The following is a 25,939-nucleotide window of genomic DNA, read 5'->3' on the forward strand; positions in this document are numbered from 1 at the left end:
CCGTGTTCACGTTCAAGGAGCCCTTGTACTTTACTCAAAACATCGCCCCCCAACCTCCGAGAGACTGGGGAGACTGAAAGCCTGTGCTGTTTGAGTGTTTTTTTTCCCTAAACCCTAAGGTCGTAGTTTTCTCTCTCTCTTAAGTGGTCCATTAGTGTGGTACCTTAATGTTTGTTCCTGTGATCATATTTAATGTTCCTCATGAGCTTGCTTTTAGATGAGAAAGTGGACACTCTCTCCATTGCAATGGTCTCATCTGATCTAAATTTAAGTCAGAAAGCCTGGGGAGGGACGGAGTGAGTGGTAGAAGGCAGCCGGCCAACATGTAGTGTGACTTTGATAGTTCATCATTTTACCTTCTCTCATAATTTCAGATGAAATAATGCATTTCTAGAAACTTCCATCATAGTGACAATCATTTTGCATGCTAGAAGACAGCTTTCAATGACACTACAGGGATTCTTGTGACATGTGCAAGTGTATTAAATACAGGCCACTGTTTTTTTCGCATTGTGTGCTATTTCAACCATCGAGGAAAGAAAGCTGGGGCAGGCTTTGCCAGAATCACACAGGGATGAGTGGGATGCTTTGAGAAGGTGGAGCCCGTGCTCACGACAGGTGCAGATCCCTCGAAACTGTCTCACACAGCTGAACGACGTGAAACTGTCTCACACAGCTGAACGACGTGCCTGGCAGGCTGGGAGGTGGGTTATATACTGCAGGCCAGCAGAGGTTTCATAGAGAACCTAGAAGCCAGTGTTGGAGAAGCATCTAGATTTGAGAGGGATCTAAGTGTTTACAGAAGGTCTGGTCAAGCAGGAGGTATCTGGGGCTGGGTGCAGTGGCTCATGCCTGCAATCCCAGCACTTTGAGAGGCTGAGGCAGGCAGATCACTTGAGGTCAGGAGTTCGAGACCAGCCCAGCCAACATGGTGAGACCCTGCCTCTACTAAAAATACAAAAATTTGCTGGGCGTGGTGGCCCACACCTGTAATCCCAGCTACTAAGGAGGCTGAGGCAGGAGAATCGCTTGAAACCGGGAGGTGCAGGTTGCAGTGAGTCGAGATTTCGCCAGTGCACTCCACCCTGGGTGACAGAGCCAGACTCTGCCAAACAAAACAAAACAAAACAAAAAAACCCCAAACGTAAAGAAAGCAGGGGGTATCTGGAAATTTGGGGTTGGATCATGGAAAGGAGGCCAGGGGAGAAGAGGCTTAGGGGAGGCTTGTTGAAGCCGTTCACATTGGACGATCAAAGGCTGTTTAAAGGCAGCTCAATCATAATTAAGAAAGCAGAATATTAAAGAGCATGGGGGGAGAAACAGGTTTATGAGTGAGATACATAACTGACTGGAAAATGTAAGGACCAGCTTTCCACAGAACACTCCAAACATTCTAATGCACAACAAGAGGAGAAGAGAGCGCTGAAGAAAGGGCTATGGGCTCAGGCTGAGATGGGAGGGAGAGCCAGAGGAGGTCAAAGGCCCTGAGGGGGAGACAGCTTTTCCAGGGACAAGGACAACCAAAAGAAGGGACAGCCTTTCAACCTAGAGTGTGTTTCTTCCTTCTAATTACTGTGAAATGTAAAAGGCAACAGAGATGTGCATCAATACCTTTTAAGTTTTAAGATCCTATTAATTAAACCCTATATGTACAATGTGAATGTACTTAATGCCACAGACTATACATGTAAAAATGATTACAGGGGAAATTGTATGTTATACATATTTTTACCACAATGGAAGATTCCCCCACTGTATATCCATAGATATGCATTTTTTAAATGTTTATTTCAATGTGGAGGCTCGGGTTGCAAATGCTCCAAGTCCATGTAAAGGATAGCTCTCACACCCCACCAACAACTGGTGTAGGTTCCAGCTGGCATTTTCAAAACGTAGAAAATAATTTCTTAAGAACCAACCAGAAAAACAGTAACAACAAACATCCTGCCTTAAAAAAGACCAGCAGAGGAGGAAACACCCCTGGCCATCTGGGCAGGGAGAGTGTGAAGTTCAGAAGTCAGCAGAGTTGGCTGCGGCTCCAGGCTGTCTTCGTGGTGTGTTTTGGTCTTCCTTCATCCAGCCCCCACTGGGATCAAGAGAATGGCTCCACGCAAGGAACAGGAAAGACCTTTTAATAAAAACAAACACTATCCTGTCTTGCTGTCAAGGCTATACCTCAAAATGTTTGCAAGGCTAGAGGAAGGATACAGGGATGATTTTCAACCTTAACTCCTCATTTAACAAACAATATTCAGACTGAAGGTCAAGCTGACTTCTCGGGGTCATACCTCCTTCTATGCAAAAATGACTGACCTTTGATGGTATCACTAAGGGCTCCCAATTCTCATGGAGAAAGAAAAATGCCAATGTCTTGGTTTAGTTTAGTAGTGCTTTAGGAGACTTGGCTTCTAATTCCTGGTTTTAACTCAGTGCAAAATAAACCAATCTTGAAGTTTGACAAAATTACCTTGAGTTACAGGAGAATTGTTGAAGGTGAATTCAGGAGACCCACTCTCTTTCGAAAGCGAACATGACAGGAGGAAGAGCTAGCACTGACTGACTGCTTCCCCCGCCCCCCTTTTTTTTTTTTGAGACGGAGTCTCGCTCTGCCAACCAGGCTGGAGTGCAGTGGCGCGATCTCGGCTCACTGCAAGCTCCGCCTCCCGGGTTCACGCCGTTCTCCCTGCCTTAGCCTCCCAGGCAGCTGGGACTACAGGCGCCGCCACCATGCCCGGCTAATTTTTTGTATCTTTAGCAGAGATGGGGTTTCACCGTGTTAATCAGGATGGTCTCGATCTCCTGATGTGGTGATCCACCCGCCTCGGCCTCCCAAAGTGCTGGGATTACAGGCGTGAGCCACCATGCCTGGCCTTTTTTTTTTTCTTTTTGAGACAGAGTCTAACTCTGTTGCCCAAGCTGGAGTGCAGTGGTGTGATCTCAGCTCACTGCAACCTCCACCTCCCAGGTTCAAGCGATTCTCCTGCCTCAGCCTCCCGAGTAGCTGGGTCTACAGGCACGTAACACCACACCTGTCTAGTTTTTATATTTTTAGTAGAGATGGGGTTTCACCATGTTTCCCGGGCTGGTCTCGAACTCCTGGCCTCAGGTGATCCACCCACCCAGCCTTCATTGCCTGCTTTCTATGTTCCAGCATTCTACTCTGGGGCATTTCATTTGGGTCTCACAGCAACTTGGTGAAGTTGGTGTCACTGTCAGACACCATTGTACAAATGAGGATGCTGAGGCTGGAGAGATTAGTCAGTTTCCCCAAAATGCGTCCATAGTAGGAGGCCTCCTCAAGGTTTAAACTGAATTTACATGATCCCAAAGCTTTAGCCTGTTAGCTCTATGTAATATGTTCCTTCTCCTATCAAGTATCCATTTCTTATGGACAAGTCCATCACCTTCCCATCTATAATGCAGAGTTGAGCCCACACAGCAGATGGAATGGGCAGAGGCAAGCCTGGAAGAATGTATGGGGGAGGGATTTCTTAGCTAATAAAGTGCGCATGTAGATTAGTGTTTCTTTCAGTCATCATATTTCCCTGCGTCCCTGCAGACATGGAGATATTCTATTAGTGAACGATAAAGATATAATTGTCAAAAGTCACATTAGAAGAGGAAAATTCAAAGAGAAGATGATTTTGAGGGGGACTTTTAACAGTTCTTAAAAGAGATTGCAATCACCCTCAAGGGTCGAGAGGAAATGAGCCACTGTAATTCAAGTTTAAACACATTCATTTTCACACAATAAAACGTCTTCTGAGCAATTAGTCTACTACACCTTATTCCATATTTTTCAATCTTTATTCTAAATTATTCATTGCTGCCTCCACCCGGTACCGTAATTAAAAGTTGCCTACTCTTGAGTGAGAAGTTACTCTGGCAAAAAGAGATGCCAAATCGTTCTCTAGACGGCAGTTGCTGCTGAAGTCAGTTTTCTAAAAAGTTCAGCAGAGACTCCCAAGTCAGAAGTGCAGCCTGTTTCTCCCTTTACCTGTAAGCTCGCCATCAGAAAGTCCAGCACGCTGCTGTCTGGCTGCACAGCGCCTCTGAGAGCCAGGTGTCCCACTCTCTCCAGCGGAACCACTCTAGTGGGGTTCTGAGACAATTTCTACTTCACCCTCAAATGCAATCATGCCCTGGACTCTAGCACTATTTTCCATTACCCTAAATCATCTCCGGTGTTTTCCTTCCACACGACTGGGGTGGAGAAAGAACAGCCCATAAGATGCCATCAGTCTTGTACTGAATACATTCTTGGGGATATAAAGTCTGGGGAGACACCAAGGGGCACACACAAACCCAGTTTGCTTTGAGAAGCAAAGGTGGGAGAGTGCCATATGCAAAGCACTTACAGCTTCTTTCTCCTGTAGAGCAATGCCACACCTTTCTCACTGCCCAGCACCCAAGGGTTGGTTGTGAGGGTGTGGGGCTGTGGGGGAGGTAAGAAAGGGCTTCCAGAAAACCATTACTTAGTTACTAAAGTTTTACCAGCACCAACCAATGCAAGAAATCAGGGAGAAAGAAGGCTTGAGCTCCATTACTGACTGCACCATTGAATTCAGATTTTTACATGGTGACAAGACTGTAAATGGTCTTAGAGGATCTAAATCTTGCCAGTGTGAGGAACATAGCTAACAGGCAGACAGTACAAAGAGAGCCAGCAGCAGCAGCAGCTCTTTTCATGAACCGTCATGCTGCAGTAGGCTGGGAGGCTGATTATCTAACAAATAATTATGCAGCTCAAATCGAATTTCTGTTACAAGAAGAGCGAGAAGTGTGTTGGCAAAGGAGGCAGGGATCCTGGCCTTGAGGTCACCTATCAAATAGAGGACTTTAGACCACATTATTATTAAACATTTTCCTCCTTTCAGAGGAGAGCTGACATTTTAGCAGCATTATCTCCATGAAGAATGGGAATGCAGAAAAAAAAAAAAAATTGAAATATCAGTGGAAAGGAAAAGGGTTCATCTTAGGGTTAGTGCATGTCTGAGACAGCCTAACTCAGAAGCATTTCTTCTGATTACTGACCTCTTTTTTCCTTGAAAAGAGCCACACTTCATGAAATCATTCATGAAAATAACTGCTTTTGCTACGTAGAGTTGGGTGGTTCATGATCAGATGGCAAGATGGTCTGAGGCACACTCAACAGCAGGATCTGGGGGTGACTCTCCCTACAGTGGTTTATGTAGAAAGGCCCTGGCATGTGCCAAGGGTTGTAGGCACCCTGGCGAGCTTTACCCAAGACCAAGGAACAGGAACCCAGGGTCTCCTTGGCCACCCGCCATCTGAGTTGGCTTCAATGCCTGACTTGCCCACAGCAGGGCTACATCTATTTTGCGCTGAACGCCTCTAGGTCTGAGAACTCAAACTTCCAACTGGAACATTTTTCTTTTCACTCATCCAAAATCTTCTCTCTCAATTGATCTCTACCACCTCTGTAGTCCAGAATATTCTAGTTCCTCATTCACAAAATGGCCTCATAAAAATGACAAACCTTTTCTGAGCCAGCCTCCAATTCATTCCCTCTGTCCTTCCTTCCATAAACACTGACTGCGTGCTGGTGATGATGTCCCCTGTGTGGCATGGAGTCTATGCCTGTGCCCATCACTGTCACCCTTCCTCTTCAGGAGGGTCACTCAGTCACTGTCCCCTTTAACTATGTCTCCCCCCAGACCTCCAATACACACACACTTTTGAGCACAGTACTTAGCTCTGAAGAACAGAGCAGGATGATGACCTCAATCATCTGGACATTCTTTCTCCCAGCTCTTCCTCTTCCTAGCTATGGGACACTGAGCAGTTGACTTAGTTTCTTTGTGCTTTAGTTTTCTTGTCTGTAAAATGGGAAGATATCACCAGTTCTCACCTAAGAGGGATGTTAGGACCACAGAGGTGAACATGTGCAAAGCGCCCATATACCTGGCACACAAACAACTCCTTAAAAGCAGGAGCTGGGGTAATATTAAATATTGATACATCAGCCCCACGCTCTCACCACTGTGACTCCAGGCTTATCAACAACGCTGCTAAGCTCTTGCTTCACTGATTTATTCTTCAACTCATGCTACTGATTTATGCCACCAAACAGGAAAGAAGAGTGACACACCAATGGAATATGTGAGGGATGAAAGAACAGGAGAAGCAGCAACCAGCTTGAAGCCTGGGCGCCCCACAATCACGCACTACCCCTGAAGACAAATCCATCAGCCAGAACCGGAGCCACAAAATTCAGAATGGAGATGTCAGAGGGCTGCAAAGACAGACTATCTGAGGAGGAGAGTGAGCCCTGGGAAGCTCAGGTCTGACTGAACCATCAACATGTGCTTAAAAATATCCTAGAGGACCCAGCAGTCCCACTTCTGGGAATACATTTCCAATTGAATTGAAAACACGGTATTGAAGGGATATTTGTACATATGCCATAAACACGCATGCCCATACAGCATTCCTTACAATAGCTGAGAGGGGGAGCAAGTGTCCATCCACAGATGGATGAAGAAACAAAATGTGGGATATCCAAAGAATGGGAGTGTATTCAGCCCGAAAAAGAAAGGAAATCCTGGCTGGGAGTAGTGGCTCACACCTGTAATCCCAGCACTTTGGGAGGCTGTGGCGGGTAGATCACAAGGTCAGGAGTTCGAGACCAGCCTGACCAACAAGGTGAAACCCTGTCTCTGCTAAAAATACAAAAATTAGCTGGGTGTGGTGGTGCATGCCTGTAATCCCAACTACTCGGGAGGCTGAGGCAGGAGAATCGCTTGAACCCCAGAGCAGAAGGTTGCGATGAGCTGAGATGGTGCCATTGCACTCCAGCCTGGGCAACAAAAGCGAAACTCCATCTCAAAAAAAAAAAAAAAAAAGGAAATTCTGACACGCTACAACATGCAGGCACATTATGCTAAGTGAAATAAGCCAGCCACAGTATGATGCTACTTACATGAGGTCCCTAGAGTTGTTACATTCATAGAAACGAAGAAGAATGGTGGCTGGCAGGGACTGTGGGGAGGGGCATGGGGAGTTGTTCAGTGGGTACAGTTTCAGTTTTGCAAGATGAAAAGCGTTCTGGAGATTGGCTGCACAACAGTGTGAATGTACTTACCACTACTGATGTGCACTTAAAAATGGTTAAGATGGGCTGGGTGCGGTGGCTCACGCCTGTAATCCCAGCACTCTGGGAAGGCTGAGGCAGGCGGACTGCTGGAGCTCAGGAGTTCGAGACCAGCCTGGCCAACATGGTGAAACCCTAGCTCTACTAAAATAAAAAAGAAATTAGCCAGGCATGGCGGCGTGTGCCTGTATTCCCAGCTACTCAGGAGGCTGAGGCAGGAGAATTGCTTGAACCCGGGAGGCGGTGGTTGCAGTGAGCCGAGATCGCGCCACTGCATTCCAGCCTGGGCAACAGAGCAAAGTTCTATCTCCCCAAAAAAAAAAAAAAGGCTAAGATAGTAAATTTTGTTATATATATTTTACCACAATGAAAAAATATATATACATATATATATGTATATATACACATACATACACTAGATTATAGTTCAATAAAACCATAAGAGAAAAGAACCATAACAGGAATGAACAAGCAGAGGCCAGGTGTGGTGGCTCACGACTGTAATCCCAACACTTTGGGAGGCCGAGGCAGGTGAACCATGAGGTCAGGAGTTCGAGACCAGCCTGTCCTAGATGGTGAAACCCCATCTCTACTAAAAATACAAAAAATTAGCCGGGCGTGGTGGTAGGTGCCTGTAATCCCAGCTACTCAGGAGGTTGAGGCAGAGACTTGCTTGAACCTGGGAGGCAGAGGTTGCAGTGAGCCAAGATTGCGCCACTGTACTCCAGCCTGAGCAACAGAGTAAGACTGTCTCAAAAAAAAAAAAAAAAAAAAAGAAAAATGAACAAGGAAAATACCTCCCATGGTTTCCCAAGCCTGGCGAAATTGCTCTTGTTCCTGTGCAACTCCTGAAGGTGTCAGCTGTCAAATCCTGTTCACTAAAGTACCTCTTCACTTAGGCCTGTGATTTGGGAGTCTTCAAAAGCACAGGCTTTGGGATAAGGAACTAGGGTCTACACTTGGAAATGTGACTTTGTGGCTTAAACTCTTCTACCTTCTTGTTTGTTTGTTTGAGACAGGGTCTCACTCTGTCGCCCAGGCTGGAGTGCAGTGGTGTGATCTCGATCTTGGCTCACTGCAGCCTCCACCTCCTGGGTTCAAGCAATTCTCCTACCTCAGCCTCCCAAGTAGCTGGGACTATACGCCTATGCCACCATGCCCCCCTAATTTTTGTATTTTTAGTAGGGATGGGGTTTCTCTATGTTGGCCAGGCTGATCTCACACTCCTGACCTCAAGTGATCTGCCTGCCCTAGCCTCCCAAAGTGCTGGGATTACAGGCATGAGCCACTGCACCCGGTCTACACTCTTCTATCTTTAGTTTGCTTATCTGCAGGGTTGTGGTGATAACTGAATGGGACAATCCATGCTAAGGTGTAAGAAATGTGAGCCATTGTTTTTACTAGATCTTACCTGAACATCATACAGGAACTGGAATCGGCTTCTTTTACTCGCAGCCTCTCTCACAGCCCGAGCCAAGTCCACCGACCCCTTTCCACCAACCGACCAGTGATAGCAGGGGACTGCATCAAAGGCACCAGCCCGCTTTGCAAGCTCACACACCAAGTCAATCTCAGCGCGGGTGTCAGTCCTGGTGAAGAAAATGTTTGTGGTTTTGCATCTGTATCCATTTAGCGATGTTTTGAAAGAAAGACTAACCATTTATACAGAACTTCGCTCCCTAACACTGAATACATTTTAAACATCAAAAGTGGTCACATCGTGTTTAAATAAATCAGACTTAAAGAAAAGCATGGAAAAAAAAATCCTCTCCAAAGTGACTCAAATATTTCAAGTTGTTAAGGGCGTTATCAAGAAAATTCCATAACATATCCCTTTGATCACTCACAGTTTGTTTCAGACAAAAATGCTGGGTAGAATTACAAAAAAAAAAAAAAAAAAGTCAAGGAGATAGTAACTCACTATATATAAATTTCACTTCCTTAATAACATTGTGAGAACACATTTGCTAAAATGAAACCAAACCAAATAAACAAACAGAAAGAACTGGGTATTTCTGTATACTTTTAGATGAAGCAATTCTAAATTCTAAAAAATTTTAGAAAGACCAAATACCCCAAGACACAAATATCGTTCACAGGGTGGCCTAGTGATAATGCCCACATTTAAAGGAGGAGGCCGGACTTACTTGAAGACATTCAGAGCCACCACAACGGGAACCCCAAAGAGCTGAGCGATCTGAATTTGCTTTTGGAGGTTACAGCAGCCATCTGCCACCAGCTGGATGTTCTGTAAAAAAGAAAAAAGCAAAACCCAGACCCCTGTGTATTGCCTCCCACCAAACCTGCCAAGCTAAACTGGCAGCACCTCTCTGGCAGGATTTGTGACATCTTTTTTCATTTTTTCCTCCAAGAAAGATGGCTGCAAGAATAAGGAGGTTCGTCTGCAAAAAAATTTCTAAAATGAGTCTGGGTCCAATGGCATATGTGTGGGTCTGAAGCCTGGCAGCTCATACTGCTGCGTACAGGCTGCAGGGTCTACGCAACGTGCCCATGCTCTGCAGGTTGGGGCCTGACAGGCATAAGGCCCCAGGTGGGTGAGGAGCTCTGTCCAGGTATTCCTGGCTCAGATCCCTGGCGCCACCTGTAGGAGCTATGAGGTACTGCTGCCAGTAAATCAAAGTCTATTTACAGGAAAGTGTAAGCCACTCCTGTAAGTCATAAAGCCAACTGTATATAGACCTTCCATGACAAAAGAATACAGAAGTGTAAACTTCATATTTGTTTCTGACCTGGAGACCTTGAGTTCCTGCTCTGATGGCTGTCCTGGGGGTAGACAATAGTAGACAAAGCCTATATCCATCTTTTCTTGATATTTAAGAGTTAATTGAATGAATTTTATCCTTTCACCCCACCCATTTCCTCTTGGATTCTTAGAACAGCACTTTTCTTTTATTTTTTTTGAGACAGAGTCTTGCTCTGTCGTCCAGGCTGGAGTACAGTGGTGCGATCGCAGCTCACTGCAACCTCCGCCTCCCAGGTTCAAGCAATTCTCTTGCTGGGACTACAGGCGTGAGCTACCATGCCCGGCTAATTTTTGTATTTTTAGTAGAGATGAGGTTTTGCCATGTTGGCCATGGGTTTTGCCTGGCTGGTCTTGAACTCCTGGCCTCATGTGATCTGGCCGCCTTGGCCTCCCCAAATGCTGAAATTACAGGTGTGAGTCGCTACACCAGCCAGAACAGCACTTTTCTAAGGGATCACTGAAGGATGGCTCATTCACTGAAAGCCAACGAGTCACCAGATTTGAGAGATTCTTCACATAAGTGTCTAAACAGCTCCTCTTACCTCCTCTGTATATTCTTTCTTAAGAGGAACACCAGCGGTTACCTGAAATAAGGAGAGAAAACGTGAAGAATAATCCTATAAAAATGCTTACACAACTGATCTGAAAGAAAGAACCCCACAATCACATTCAGTTTTTAGAAAGGTACCCCTACATTTTGTGCTTTTAAAACAGTAGCTGGTGGCACTGGCTGAACATAAACTCTTGTGGGAAGCTTTTTGAAAACACTGATCCCTGGGCTCCACCCAGACCAATGAAAGCAGAAGTTCTGGGAGGGAAACCTGGCATCCGTAACGTTTAAAATCTCCCTGGATGATTCTAATTTGAGCCAATGGAACAGTATGAAACTTCTCAAACATTGGTTCAAATTAGAACATAAAACTAATGATATGTTTAATACCTGATTTATACAGAGTACATCACCATTTGAAATCATTTTACGGTAACTGCCACAAAGCTCTGTTGTCCAGGCTGGAGGGCAGTGCATGATCACAGCTCACTGCAGTCTCAAACTCCAGGGCTCCAGTGATCCTCCTGCCTCAGCCTCCCCAGTAGCTAGGAATATAGGTGTATACCACCACACCCAGATAAATTTTTATTATTTTGTAGAGACAAGGTCTCGCTATGTTCCCCAGGCTGGTCTCAAACTCTCGGGCTCAAACAGTCCTCCCACCTCGGCCTCCCAAAGTACTGGCATTACAGGTGTGATCCACTGTGCCCGGCCTGGTGGTTAATCTTATGTGTCAACTTTGCTGGGCCAGAGGGTGCCCAGTATTTGTTCAAATATTATTTTGGGTGTTTCTGTGATGGTGTCTATGATGAAATGAACATGGAAATCAGCAGCCTTTGAGTAAGCAGGTTGCCCTACATAATGTGGCTTGGTCTGAGCTGATCAGTCAAAGGCCTTTTTGAGTATAACAGAAAGACCGGCCTCCCCTGAGTGCGGGAGAATTTGCCAGCAGACTGCTGCCTGCACACCGCACTAGCACCCCTGGCTCTCCGGGGTCTTCAGCTTGCCGGCCCACAGTGCAGGGTTTGGACTTGCCAGCTTCTGTAATCATGTGACCCAATTCCTTAGAATAAATATCTTTCTCTCTCTATACACACGTCCTATTGATTCTATGTGTGAAGAACCCTGATTCATACAATGGTTAGTTTAAAGAACTAATTGTGAAAGAATCTGTGGATCCCAAAGCATAGCAGAATATTAGCTGTTGGATTGCACAGGGAATGGCCGAGCACTTTGGGGGACAGGATGTGAGTTTAAAATGACTGAGGCTAAAATGGGCAAATTCAAGGGCCACAAGGTTTTCCACTGTACAAATTATGGAAAAAAAACAAGCTGAATAAACATAAGAGGCAGCCATGGTTATTTATGTAATGATCAAAAGGAAGTCGATCCCAGCACAGTATCTGTAGAAAAAAGAAAAAGAAAAACAGAAAACAGAAGTAGAAATGAATAATCATGGCTCAAAAATACAGAGCTATTCAATAAGAAGGAAAGACACCGATATGAGCACTATGGAATAGAGGATTAAGAGGATGAAAGTTCATTTATCTTGCCGTTATTGAAAACACTCCCTACATACAGACTATGCCAGACACTTGGAACATACCAATTAATAAGACACAGTCCCTAAACTCAAGGAATTGAGAATTACATAGGGAGACACAGAGCAAGGCATTCATGAAACAATATGAGGCAGAAGGTACTACCGGAGCCCAGGAGAGGGATGCTTAGCTTCACCTGCTTTTTGTTTGTTTGTTTGTTGTTGTTGTTGTTGAGACAGTTTCGTTCTTGTCACCCAGGCTGGAGTGCAATGGTGTGATCTGAGATCACTGCAGCCTCCACTTCCCGAGTTCAAGCGATTCTCTCGCCTCAGCCTCCCGAGTAGTGGGGATGATAGCCGCCTGCCACCACTGGTCTCGAACTCCTCAGGTGATCCACCTGCCTCAGCCTCCCAAAGTGCTGGGATTACAGGCGTGAGCCACCGCGTCCGACTGGTTCCCGCCTTTTCTTATCCTCCAACCATAGCTGTGCCTACTAACCCTATTCCTTGTTACCACGATCACTGGCTGAGAACCATGACATTAAGCAGGAGTGGAAGAGACACAAAGGATTAATGTGGCACAAAAGTGCAACCGCTGAAAAACAGAGCACATATGTTAAGATGAATGAAATAGGATTGTAAAGCATGTAGAGAATTTTTACAGCACAGAGACCAGAGTCTGGAAAATTATGGGACTGGCGTCGGGAGACCCGGACTGCAGATCTGATCAGTCCCTGAAATAGATGTGAGATATCACACAAGCCACTGGGTCTCTCTGTGCCTCAGAGATTTTCTCTTTATAAAGACTGAATGAGATCAGACAATCTCTAAGCCCTTTCCATAATTTTCAGGGTGGCAGGGCAGGGAGGGAGAATTCCAAATGCATCCTACATGGGCAGAAGTAGTTTTTGGAAACAGAAGTTGTTATGCAGACTCAATGTCTAAAATCCAGGAAGGACTGTAGCAACAAGGAGTGTTTTGAGTAAAGTCAGAATTCTTTATGATTTACTACTTTTAATCTGTATTATATCATTCTTGCATTTGAAATGATGATGAGCCGGGCACGGTGGCTCACGCCTGTAATCCCAGCACTTTGGGAGGCCGAGGTGGGCAGATCACGAGGTCAGGAGATCGAGACCATCCTGGCTAACATGATGAAACCCTGTCTCTACTGAAAATATAAAACATTAGCCGGGCATGGTGGTGTGCGCCTGTAGTCCCAGCTACTCAGAGGCTGAGGCAGGAGAATGGCATCAACCTGGGAGGCGGAGCTTGCAGTGAGCTGAGATCGCGCCACTGCACTCAAGCCTAGGTGACAGAACGAGGCTCCACCTCAAAAAAAAAAAAAAAAAAAAGAAATGATGATGAAGCTTTAGGCAAAAATGAAATGAAGTGCTTAAGTGTCGGGTACTAGGAGTGGATTTGGATTTAGAACACTTCTGGCCTTCATTAACATCCAGCTCTGCATGGTGGACATAGTAGATTTAGATTTGAAGTGCTCGGCACTCTGCTGGCCTGCTGACATTGTCCACATTCCCTAAGCCTATCAAACCTCAGCTTCCTTATCTGTAAAATGGTATAAAAATAATGTCCACTTCTCCCAGGACAAAGAATTGCTTTATAGCATTTCATGATGGCAAACCCACTTCTTGTTTTGACTATGTAATAATCACTGAATAGATGACTTTTGTCACATACACAGTACAGTATGCCAATTAAGAAATCAGATTTGGCAGTTCGTCTCATATGTGAATATTATAATGACAGAGAAATTTTATTTTATTTTATTTCAAAATGACTAATCAGTATAAAATGTCTTATTCTACACTTTGAAGTTCCTAAAAATGAAACAAACGAACCACAAACAAACAAAAAAACAAACTCCCAAAATCTACGCACAGGTTTTCTGCAGAAAGGAATATATTTCCTTTATAATGTCTGTAATTGCTATATATATTAGGATAGGTAAATATCAAAAGCCTTTAAAGAAGTTAAAATCGAATTTGTGTTTTCCAAGCAAAGCTCTCTTAGAAACAATCCAGTATTATAACACAGTTGTGAGAAGAAATCATAATAAACAGAAAGAGAAGGAAAATAGTTTTAGATGAAATCTGATGAGTTACAGCATCAGTGAACCGAAAAACTATCTGTACAAACAATGAAAAATCTCAGTCATCAAAGAACTCCCTCTAATCCTCATGTTCTTCGTTCAGGGACAAGAGCCTCTAGCCGCCCATTACCATATGGTTATACAATCTTGGCCTGAGTATCAGATGTGAGGCTTAAGATTAAAAAGTGGTTGCATTATGCTCCTTTCCAAAATGTTGTTTAGGAAAGAACTGTGGGTGTTACTGTTTACTCGAACTTACTAAACTCAAAGTGCCCTATGGTGGCGTTGGAAAAAAAAAAAAAAGAGTTTTAGATGTCCACAAAGGAGGTCTACAGGAAAAAAAAAGTTTTAGAAAAAAATACTCTAGAAAACTATAGTCATTAAACAGGCAGGAATTTTTTAAATGCTCAATTCTGTTTTAACATAATGCAATTTCTTTGGTATTAGGAAGGCGGTGTGGGCACTTACACTTGGCCCGCCTCCATGCATCTTCAGAGCTCGCACCGTTGCCACCAACACAACCACGTTGGGCACCAAGCCGGAAGCTCGGCACTTGATGTTGAAGAATTTCTCCATTCCGATGTCAGCACCAAAGCCAGCTTCGGTCACTGTGGAGAAGCAAGTGGAATATGCGCTATTATCTTCTAAAAACAAAAGTAGGTTTTGGCAAACACCACTATGATTCGAGCTCAAAGGACAGCTTACATTCCTTTTGTTTACCAACACAAAGGTAAACTGATCTCCCCACTGTCACAGAAAGGTTCTTCATTTTCTGCCCTAAAGAGACTGCGCCCTTCTCTGCTTGACGCCATCAGGCCTGAGGGATTCCTTGTGGTGACCAGGTCAAGACTTTTCTTCCAATATCAAAGCTCACAGCGAAGCCTTTTTTTTTTTTTTTTTTTTTTGAGATGGAGTCTTGCCCTGTCGCCCAGGCTGGAGTACAGTACAGTGGCGTGATCTCGGTTCACTGCAACCTCTGCCTCCCAGGTACAAGTAATTCTCCTGCCTCAGCCTTCTGAGTAGCTGGGGCTGCAAGGTGTGTGCCACCACAACCGGCTAATTTTTTTCTTTTCTTTTTAGTAGATATGGGGTTTCACCATGTTGGCCAGGCTGGTCTCAAACTCCTGACCCTTGTGATCCACCTGCCTCCCTCCCAAAGTGCTGGGATTACAGGTGTTGAGCCAAGGCGCCCGGCCAGTGAAGCTTTTCTTCATACAGATGGGGATTTTTAACTTTGTAATCAGGTTCCAAATTGTATCAAAGGGTAATGAGAGTATGATTACAATAGAAGATCCTTTCTTACTCTTTTATTTTATTTTATTTTTTTTGAGTTGGAGTTTTGCTCTTGTCCCCCAGGCTGGAGAGCAATGGCGCGATCTTGGCTCACTGCAATCTCCGCCTCCCGTATTCAAGCAATGCTGCTTCAGCCTCCCAAGTAGCTGGGATTACAGGAACCCACCACCACGCCTGGCTAATTTTTTTTTGTATTGTTAGTAGAGACAGGTTTTCACCATGTTGGCCAGGCTTGTCTCAAACTCCTGACCTCAGGTGATCCGCCCACCTCGGCCTCCCAAAGTGCTGGGATCGCGTCCAGCCCTTTCTTACTCTTTATATTAAGAATAATTTATTTTAGTGCCACCTAGTCATTTCTGTTAACTGACAAATTTCAAGTTCGTTGAAGAGCATAAGGATACTGATGATCAATCTGGAAACAAGACAGCAGCTTTATTAGAGAAACACCAGAAAACACTCATTTCTAGTCTCCACCCCCTCAGTTGCTAGAAAAGGTCACAGCTGCCTTTCGAGAAAGCGAGGCCCTGGGTCAGCAGCATCTTCTTCACACACAGAGAGCTCTAGGGCCTTGCTACTCAGTGTGTGGTTCATGATCAACAGCATCAGCGGTTCCTGAGAGCCTCTAAGAAACGTGGGATCTTGGGCTCCGCATAAAGTTTACAGAATCAGAATCACATTGTTACAAGATGCCCAGGGGAGATGAATGTCCATGAAAATCTGGGAAGCAAACCACTCTAGGAAGGGAATACTACTAATTTAAGAAAAAGTAAATGTTTATGAAATACATACTTACACGCTGATAGTACGAACAGTACACAGATAGGAATTGGGAGAAAAATCGACTAAGATATCAGAAACATTTAACATGATCAGTTTCCTTGCTGTGCTACAAACTTTCAAAATTTACAATTATAAGTGGCATCTTATAATTCTGTAAAGTTGCTGTAGCAAGATTTACAAAATTGTTCCCCCTGTTACGGAACATTTAGGTTGTTTCCAATATAAACAATGTTGTACTGAAAATATCTGTGCCTATGTGCTTTAATCTCTTTCAAATTATGTTCTTGGAATAAATTCCCAAGGGTAAAGTAATAGGGTCAGAGGATATAAAATTTTTTATGACCATTGATATGCTTTTGACAAATTTAAAAAATTACATTTAAAATGTTCAATTTGGGTAAATATAGCTACAAGCCATTTATCCTTTATTATGTGTTACTTGAACAAACTATGTGGCAGAACAATTTCGAGAAATAAAAGACATTCTTTTTTATATAGTATTTGGAACAAGTCTTGTAATTTTATTAGTAGTGGTCAAAATCAGAGAAAATCACTTACAGTAACAATCCTTACCTCAGTGGTACCCCCTGGTAATGCATTTGTTAACTTTAGCATGTTGGTGGCATCATGGACCCCAAAAGAGGGATAATCCAGGTGACTTTTGTCAGAAGTCATCACTGAGTGAGCTCCTGGAGGTGGAAGGCTGGATAATAAGGCCCCAACGTGGGGCTGTCCTGCAGGTTAGCACACAGATGGGACCTTGGATCCCTCCCAGCTATGCAACCTTGGCAAGTTCCTTGTTGGAAGGATTAAGTGAGATGGCACAGGTACATTACTGTGTCACTGGGGTTTTTCTTGGTGCATACTGAGAACTCACAAAAATAGTTCACATCATTGTAACCGAAAGGGTAATTCTCCCACTTGCTAAAAACCGTATTGAATTCCTAAGCATTTGTGGGAATTCCTGCTACATCGAGGCATTTTTCTCACAGGTAGACGCTCACTCTTAGGGTCACTACCCTGAAGCCCTGCAGGGAAGCGGGAGAGAGAACATTTGTTATTCAGTTAGAGAGAGCTGGAGGACAGCACACTGGGAGGGGCAGAGTTTGCCTGGGAGGTTCGGAGAAACGGGGTGATGGAGTCAGGCTCTGAGGATCAAGTAGGATTTTTCCAAGCAGAGAAATGCAGAGTTGGGTATGGCAGGCAGAGGGCAAGAGGAGGAAGGAGAGGGAGGAAAGAAGACAGTCACAGGTAAAGGACAGAGCCAGGGAGGGAATGGTCAAGATGACGGGAAATTATCCGTCATGACTGTGGAAGTCATTATTTCACCAGCAAGACTGGTTCACTGGCCTGATCAGTACTGGGGAGTGGGACTGAAGTAACAAAATGTTATGCATTTTTTTCAATGCCATGGTATTTTGAAAAACTGTTTAACGTCACCCTATAGTTGGAGGTAGGTTGTTGCGTACATTTTACATAATGGGGGCTGATCAAGTGATCTCTAAGTTCTTTCCAACTGGATGCATACTTATGTGTTAGTATACCCTGTTAGACTGCAAGCTCCATGATGACACGGACCATGTGTTTGAGACATAACATGGGAAGACACATAGAAGGCCCTGAAGGAAAGTCATCATCTATCTCCAAACCAAGTAAAAAGAGAGTAGCAGAAAAGCACATCTAAAAACACTTGGACACAAATATATTAATGAAAAGTTTCATTTGTAACCATTGAATGCCCTTGAAAAATTGCAAGCTCAAATTCCCTTCAAAAACCTACCTCCTCCCCACTTCGGTGTGCCTGTGTAGTCACCATGTTCTCCTATTTTCACTGGTTCCTGCTTCCCTAAAGTACCTTAATATGAAAGTCAAGGCCGCCCTCATGTAAAGTTCCTTCCCTGACCTTCATCTTCCTCCACACTCCCTGCCTCAGACCTCATGCCTCTGGAATATCAAGCTCCCAGCACAGCCCACAAATGCTGTTACTTGTCGTCACCTCCAGACCTCTTTTCCCATGTGGAACATTCTTCTCTCCCCTCTCTGCCTCTTTAACCCGCTGTCCAAGACTCAGCCTGGATATGCCATTTCCTGGAAGCTTGTCCTGATGCTTTCAGGCAAAGTTGACTACTCCTCCCGCCCATCCCATCCTCCCGGTCCTGTGGTGTGCTCCCTCGCAGGGCCCTCATCTGTCACCACATGCAGCATCCTAAGTACACTGATGTGCCGTCTCCCACGTGGAGGATGGGACCATGCCTTATTCATCTTGTAGCTCCACTTCCTTAACACAGTACCTGGCACAAGCAAGTCAATGAAAAAACAGGATAAGACTTCGGAGCCAGTAATGATGTCAAGGCCACACATCAATGGAAATAGACACATAAAATAGAATTACATAAAAGTACAAATATGTTCTTAGTCCTCCCTATACTTTCCTTTTTTTCTTATAATACTAAAATGGTTTTACTAAAAGGCACAAATGTCATATCTGACAAAGATGTGACCATCTAAAACATCTACACAGGCTAGCTAAGCTTAATTTCATATTTTTATTTATTTATTCACTTATTTTTGAAACAGAGTTTCATTCTTGTCGCCCAGGCTGGAGTGCAACGGCACGATCACAGCTCACTGCAACCTCCGCCTCCTGGGTTCAAGTGATTCTCCCACCTCAGCCTCCCAAGTAGCTGGGATCACAGGCACCTGCCATCATGCCCAGCTAATTTTTGTAGAGACGGGGTTTCATTATGTTTTATTTTTAAAAAGAGATCAATTGGAAACAAAAAAGTAGTAATAAAGAGAACTCCAGCTAGGGAACGAAAATAACATGCAGAAGTAAAGGTTCGAGGGCTCTGGCTTCCAAATGCAAAGGAAATAGACAAAGAACGGGAAGAAAATAGAAGAAAGTGCCAAATTCTTCCACTTTGAAAACTGTCCTGAAATGCTGCATGTAATCACTTTTATGTTGTTTGTATTCAAATATCAGGCTGCCAAGGAAAGAGAACATGGATAAGGTATGCTGATGTGTAATCAGTAATTGTGAAAGTAAAAACTACTTTCATAAGGTGCCACCAATCACTACGAACTTGGACACGGCGGAGTGCTGTGTTTCTGTGCCTTAGGGGGCCTTGACAGGAAGACCCACCTTGTGAGAAGGGGACAAACCATTCTTGGTGGAAGGTTCCATTTCCTAGGTACTTCTTCAGAACTGCCAACATATATAACCTATAGGTTAAGTTTTCTTAGTGACTTGAAATAAACAATTTATTCCCTTATCATATTTGCAGTTCTTAACAAAGCTTAAAAGAGATACAGGCCAAATAATTATTTAATGTTAAATTCAACATAGACTTGCTCTTAAGTCATGAAGCAAGCCCACATAGTAGGATTTAGCTTTGCTGAAAGGCACATCATGTAGACTTCTGAAAGCTGCATATTTAATAAGGCTTGCAATAAAATGTTTGCACAAGCCGTAAGAATTATTTGTCTTGGCAATCTCTTTCCCTTTTGTTACAGCTATTCAACTTACAATATGAATGAAAACAGGAAATGCTGACTAATACTCTTATTGTGCAAGCACAGAAGTTACTAGATAGTGATTCTATAGCATGGCTTGATTCAAACTTAAACCCATAATCAGCTGAGAAAGGAAGGGTCAGTGGGTATGAGTTGGGAGGGGACTGACAATTTGGATAAATACTGGAGCAACCTGCACAGGAAACAGAGCTCCGGGTTCAGATGGACAGTCAAAACCAGTTCTGGAAAGCCAGGTAGCTGCCTTTCCATGATCATCCAAGGTGCACCCAGAGTCGTATTGTAAGAACGAAGCAGAAACAATGACAATGGCAGAAATGAAAACACCAGAACAACAGAACATTCCTGGCAGGCAAATGTGGTATCCATGAAATAATTCAGGGAAGGAGATACGATTTCTACATCTTAAGTTATTCTGTATGTCCCCAACTTACTGCACACATTAAAGAAAGCTGCAGCGATAATTAGGACTTGGATTTTTTTGTTCCTTTTTGAGATGGAGTCTCATTCTGTTGCCCAGGCTGGAGTGCAGTGGTGCGATCTTGGCTCACTGCAACCTCCGCCTCCCACGTTCAAGTGATTCTTCTGCCTCAGCCTCCCAAGTAACTGGGATTACAGGAGCATGCCACCATGGCCCACTAATTTTTGTATTTTTAGTAGAGACAGGGTTTCACCATGTTGGCCAGGCTGGTCTTGAACTCCTGACCTCAAATGATCTGCCTGCCTCAGCCTCCCAAAGTGCTGGGATTACAGGCGTGAGTCCTGGCCAGGACTCAGATTTTAGAGTAATCACTAATCTCTCTCTCTCTCTCTCTTTTTTTTTTTTTTTTTTAAAAGGCATTAACATCCTCACTTCACTAGAAGGCCTTTTAAAATATGGGTTCATAAAACCCTACAGCTACATGGGAACTGTATGGACAATGTACTCCAACTGCCTCCTGTGCACCAGGCCAGTTCCTTTGAGGAGATAATGACACAAAGCCCAGTGTGGGGTCCCCGGTCCCTCTGATGCCCAGCCCAGAGTTCTGTCTGCTACATACGGCGTTCCGCTCAAAAACATGATTAAACACGCACATCACATAATTCAAGAACAACCTTTCTTTCTTCTCATTCAATAATTACTGAACCCCTACGATTGTGCCTAGTGTTTACACACAATCATCTGTGTGCCAATGTCTTAATTTAGTGGAGAAACAGCCGCAGGCACATTTTTAACATGACAAAGATGGGAAAGATTAATTCATCACCCAGTGAAGAAGAATGTCTTTCTGACCTTCCCCGCCCAACCCCGTTTTCTTTTAATGATAGGGAGTTTCGCTCTTTTTGCCTAGGCTGGAATGCAATGGTGCGATCCTGGCTCACTGCAACCTCTGCCCTCCAGGTTCAAGTGATTCTCTTGCCTCAGCTTCCCGAGTAGCTGGGACTACAGGCACCTGCCACCATGCCCGGCTAATTTTTGTATTTTTAGTAGAGTCGGGGTTTCACTATGTTGGTCAGGCTGGTGTCGAACTTCTGACCTCAGGTGATCCGCCCGCCTTGGCCTCCCAAAGTGTTAGGATTATAGGCGTGAGCCACGGCACCCGGCCGACTTTTTCGTTTTCAATGTGTGTGTGTGTTTTTTTTTTAATTGTTTGGTACTTTCAAAATTGTGTTTATTTACCTGTATCCAGGTAAATTTGAATTCAATTCCATGCCACATTGATTTTTGGATGTTCTCATGCTTTAGTGCATTCACAGAACCCATTTCTACAGAATCACAAATCCTAAGTACAGTTCAGTCCTTCTCCACTGGAGGCGATTCTGCCTATTCCACTCCCCACCTGGACACTTAGCAAGGTCTGGAGGCATTTTTGATTGTTGTAAATGGCATCTAGGACAGCTGGGATTCCCCTACCACCCCCCAACAAGGAATAATCCACCCACAGTCTCTATAGCACTGAGGCGCAGACAGCTTGCTGTGGCTCACGCAGGACAAAGGAGCTTGGCGCTTCCTAGATGCCTCCTCTGAGAATATTACAGATGCACTACATGCTAGGCAGAAAGATTGTGCAAGATCATTATGCTAATCGTTGTAACCCTATGCACTATAAGATCCTGGAATATGAATTATCGCAGTAAAAATTCCATCCAGCGTGGTTGGGATGTGCTGAATCAACAGTGTGGTCACTACAACCCAGCACTCTCTGGAGAAGAAAAACAGTGATGAGGTGACGGCTGAACTAGCTTCACAGGGAAGAAGGGAAGGTCAATAGAAATGCTCTCAACATGGGGCAGCATGGGTGACGGCAGCTGTCCGCCTTCCCACTCAGTGTGCACATGATGGGGAAACACTATTCTAAGAGACCGAGGCACGGGGAGAGGGTCTGAAGTTAACATTTGTGAAACGTTTTCTACGTAGCCAGGCAATGTACTAGGTGTCCTGTCTCATTTCACCTTCAACATCTGTGAGGTATCTTTCTCCTCTATTTGCAGTTTATAATACTAAGGACTGGAAAATTTTATAATTTTCCCCAAGGTCACACAGCTATTAAGCGATAGAGCTTGGACTAAAACCAAGGCCTGTCTGCTAGCAACCTCTGCCAAAATCCCTACTCCATACCCCTCATCAAAACTTCAACTGATCACGTAGCATTTCCCTCGCTGAGCTGCTCGGTCAGTTTTGCTTTCAGTGAAAATCTTAACCCTTGGTACTTCAATAATACTTCAGCATTTAACAAGTAGCTCTAAATTATTTTCCTGAACTGAGAGGTGTGTCCAGGCTTTTGTTCTAACTGCAATAAGGCCCTGCTGTGATTACCAAAGTATGCAATCTAGAATGTTCTTTATGATCCTCCTTCCTTTCCACCCACCTCCCTTCCTTTACTTAAGTCAGAGAGCTTGTTGTCTGTTTCAGAGCAATTCATTTAGCGATTATAAATCACCTCCTCTGCTAGTTCTTGGTCCATGTGTCAACAGTGATGAGTTCTAGGGCAGCAGCAGGGAAAATTTCTGGTTGACAAAGAAACACTTCAGAGAGAGGATGCTCCAGGGACCACTTCCACCTGGACTTGGTACCCAACCCCAGGCAGGAACAGGCCACACAGAGAACACTGGCACTGTAGTCCGGCCTCCTGAGGTCCAAGTATTTTACCCCCTCCCAGCCGAGTGATCAGACCCCCAGACTTGCCTTCCTAACGTCCTCCAGCCAGGCACCAGCTCTCCCTTCGCTGGATGGGAAATGAGTGACTCCAGTGCTCTAGCCTGGGTTTTCTTTTCAAACAGTACTTTCTGATGTCAGCACGTGTGCATGGAGGGAAAAGAAAAGGCAAGAACCGTTTTAGATCTGAAATTCTCATTTCTGCTTTTACACTGAGGAAAACTCTCCTTGGACTTTGAAAAAGAATTAAACTGAAGTGCTGAGATAATTTTTCCTTCAAGTTTTCTTAATTTCTACTTGAAATACCTGGATGTTGCCACCAGAATTGCAAATTAAACTTCTGCCTTGCTATGGCACTAAGGGGTCCTTTATTCCATGGTTACTCAGAAGATAAAGAAATTAGAACTGTCAGATTTCATAGCTACTTTACAATGGTAACAACTTTTCTCTCCATGTGTGCAACAAACATATATCAAATATACAACACATTGAGTTCGCCATTACGTCTGGACGCGAACTTGAATTTATGGACTGCCACAGGTCTCACAGAAGAACTAGTCCTTGCAACTAGCTCAGCTCAAAATAGGTTGAGATATGAAATATGAGCGCACGGGGCATATCTGGATAACTTAATCATCAAAAGAATTTCTTGTAAATAGAAAGAAAAATAAAACTGTAGCTTTCATTCAAGTAAAGGCTACACTTTGCTTCCTCACAACAAATCAAAAACAAAAATAGAAGCTTTGTAGAGCTTCTACAAGCAAGGTGTAGGCTGGACGATACCTCATTCTGAAGGGCTGTGGGTGTTAATTGCCAAACAGTGCTAAAAGAAATAGAGAGTAGAATCTTCAGGTTGCCCTTTTCTGCCCTATGTAAACACGTGTATTCAACGGCAGGCTGTCTGCAGATAAACTCCAAAAAAGTCACAGAAACACATGAATTCCGAACTTGAATTAAAGGGGAGACAGTGAGGACCGTAATGACTTTTTCAGCGAGTACCAGCAGACAACACCAGGATAAATCATTCAATTAGCTATAAGAGAAGTTCGGCATTATTACTGCAGCTTCAAAATAGAACTTTGTTTAGAATATATTAATTTTGAGGATCCAACTCATCTTAAGTCTATGAAATTTCACTAAACGCTAAATCCTTTCTGCTCTTTAGGATTTGTCTATTTAACATATAACCCTGTTTAGTTTTATTAAATATCTTAGAGTCAAATTTACAGGAAGTATATAGAACTAACTAGACACGTATCAGGAGACCTAAAGGAAAAAGAAACCGGTACAAACCTCAATTTTTATTTTATTTTATTTTATTTTTTTTGAGACAGAGTCTCTCTGTTGCCAGGCTGGAGTGCAGTGGCACGATCTTGGCTCACTGCAACCTCCACCTCCCTGGTTCAAGCAATTCTACTGCCTCAGCCACCCAAATAGCTGAGACTACAGGTGTGCACCACCACGCCCAGCTAATTTTTGTATTTTTAGTAGAGACGGGGTTTCACCATGTTGGCCAGGATGGTCTCAATCTCTTGACCTTGTGATCCACCTGCATTGGCCTCCCAAAGTTCTGGGATTACCAGCGTGAGCCACCACACCCAACCCAAACCTCAATATTAATATTAGCACGTGCTCTTCTTCCTTTCCACCTCTTTGGTGATGGCCAAGTTCATACACATGAGGGGAAGATTGGAGGTGGTGCACAGAGCATGAGGAAGTTACTGGAGACGTATTTGGGAAAAGCAACAGAGAAAGTAAGCAGTGTAAAGAGGAGACAGGTACACATGAACATATTTTTGGTTGCAGTAAAAACTTTGAAAGTATCAAAACCACTTCGATGTGCTTTTGTGTCAGAACTCAGAATTTCCTTCCTCCAGAGCGTTAGTTACAGACACTGGTTTACATTATTTAGAACCATGATGAGTCACCATGTTTTGTAAGATGATTTTGACCAAAGTGAAATTTAATTTCCGAAAAGAAATGTTTCGATATTATAAATGATACACGTTTAAAATTATAATATATGATTATACATGTAATAAATTATATAGGGTTATTTTTAGGTCCTTTATAAAAATTCAACAGAATTAAATTCATAACTCCATTATCCAAATAGTTCCCATGTTCTTGTAGGGAACAAGAACAATTTGTACAGTGTCATGACTATGACTAGAGCGTTAAGCCTTCTGCTCTTGGCCAACAGTGGTGTTCCCCAATCCTGGCTAGAGGCCGGGGATTTTGGATGATTGCATGGGGGAAGAGCTCTATTCTTGCAGCTCCTGAGAACTGGACACCAGGAAGTTAACTCAAAACAAATGAATTCTGACAGGCTTGGCCACTAACATGATTTAGCCCAAAATAATGGAAAGATGACACAGAACACTTTTTACTGAGCAGTTACGAAAACAAACCCAAAAGGGAAAGAACTACAGAACTATGCAAAATGGTTGCAAAATGCAAAATGGAAAACGTAGTTATGCAAAATGGTTGGCACCAGACTGAAGTGATTTTTGGCTTTTAAATTTTTTCAGATTTTGTAATATTTGCATATACATAATCAGATATCTTGGGTTGGGACCCCAGTCTAAACCTGAAATTCATTTATATTTCATATACCCCTTATAGACATAGCCTATACTATACACACACACACACACACACACACACATATGTATTTTAAGACAGGGTCTCCCTCTGTCTGCCCAGGCTGCAGTGAGTGGCGTGATCTTGGCTCACTGCAACCTCTGCCACCCAGTTCAAGTGATTCTCCCACCTCAGCCTCCCAAGTAGCTGGGACTACAGATGTGTGCCACCATGCCCAGCTAATTTTGTTTTGCTTTTTATTTTTATTTTTTGTAATTTTAGAGGAGACAGGGTTTCACCATGTTGCCTAGGCTGGTCTTGAACTCCTGAGCAAGTGATCCACCTGCCCTGGCCTGCCAAAATGCTGGGATAACAGGTGTGAGCCACTGTGCCTGGCCCTGAACATTAGTTTCAGTAATTTTGTGCATATATGAAAGATTTAACCGCATGTTGATGGCAACCCATCACATGAGATCAGGCGTGGAATTTTCCACTTGTGGCATCATGTTGTCACTCAAAAAACTTTGGATTTTTGAGC

The 25,939-nt window shown here is 43.8% G+C and overlaps 1 protein-coding gene across 6 annotated transcripts in view; it reads right to left on the reverse strand.

Moving 5' to 3' along the window:
- Window positions 1-25,939, reverse strand: part of MTHFD1L (methylenetetrahydrofolate dehydrogenase (NADP+ dependent) 1 like) — a 234,558-nt gene that overhangs the window by 76,554 nt on the left and 132,065 nt on the right. For 3 of the 6 annotated variants that reach the window (XM_003898036.4, XM_009205868.3, XM_021937725.2), the window contains exons 21-24: window positions 14,547-14,686; window positions 10,421-10,462; window positions 9,262-9,362; window positions 8,526-8,703 (exon numbers count right to left, since the gene is read on the reverse strand). In XM_003898036.4, coding sequence (XP_003898085.2) covers window positions 8,526-8,703; window positions 9,262-9,362; window positions 10,421-10,462; window positions 14,547-14,686 — 461 coding nt within the window. Of the gene's footprint in view, window positions 1-1,713; window positions 2,129-8,525; window positions 8,704-9,261; window positions 9,363-10,420; window positions 10,463-14,546; window positions 14,687-21,297; window positions 22,950-25,939 lie in introns of those variants that run through there. The other 3 variants (XM_009205871.4, XR_002521713.2, XM_021937726.2) reach the window with 3 other exon arrangements.

This window comes from Papio anubis, chromosome 6 (assembly GCF_008728515.1).
Source record: "Papio anubis isolate 15944 chromosome 6, Panubis1.0, whole genome shotgun sequence".
NCBI classification, from domain to species: domain Eukaryota; kingdom Metazoa; phylum Chordata; class Mammalia; order Primates; family Cercopithecidae; genus Papio; species Papio anubis.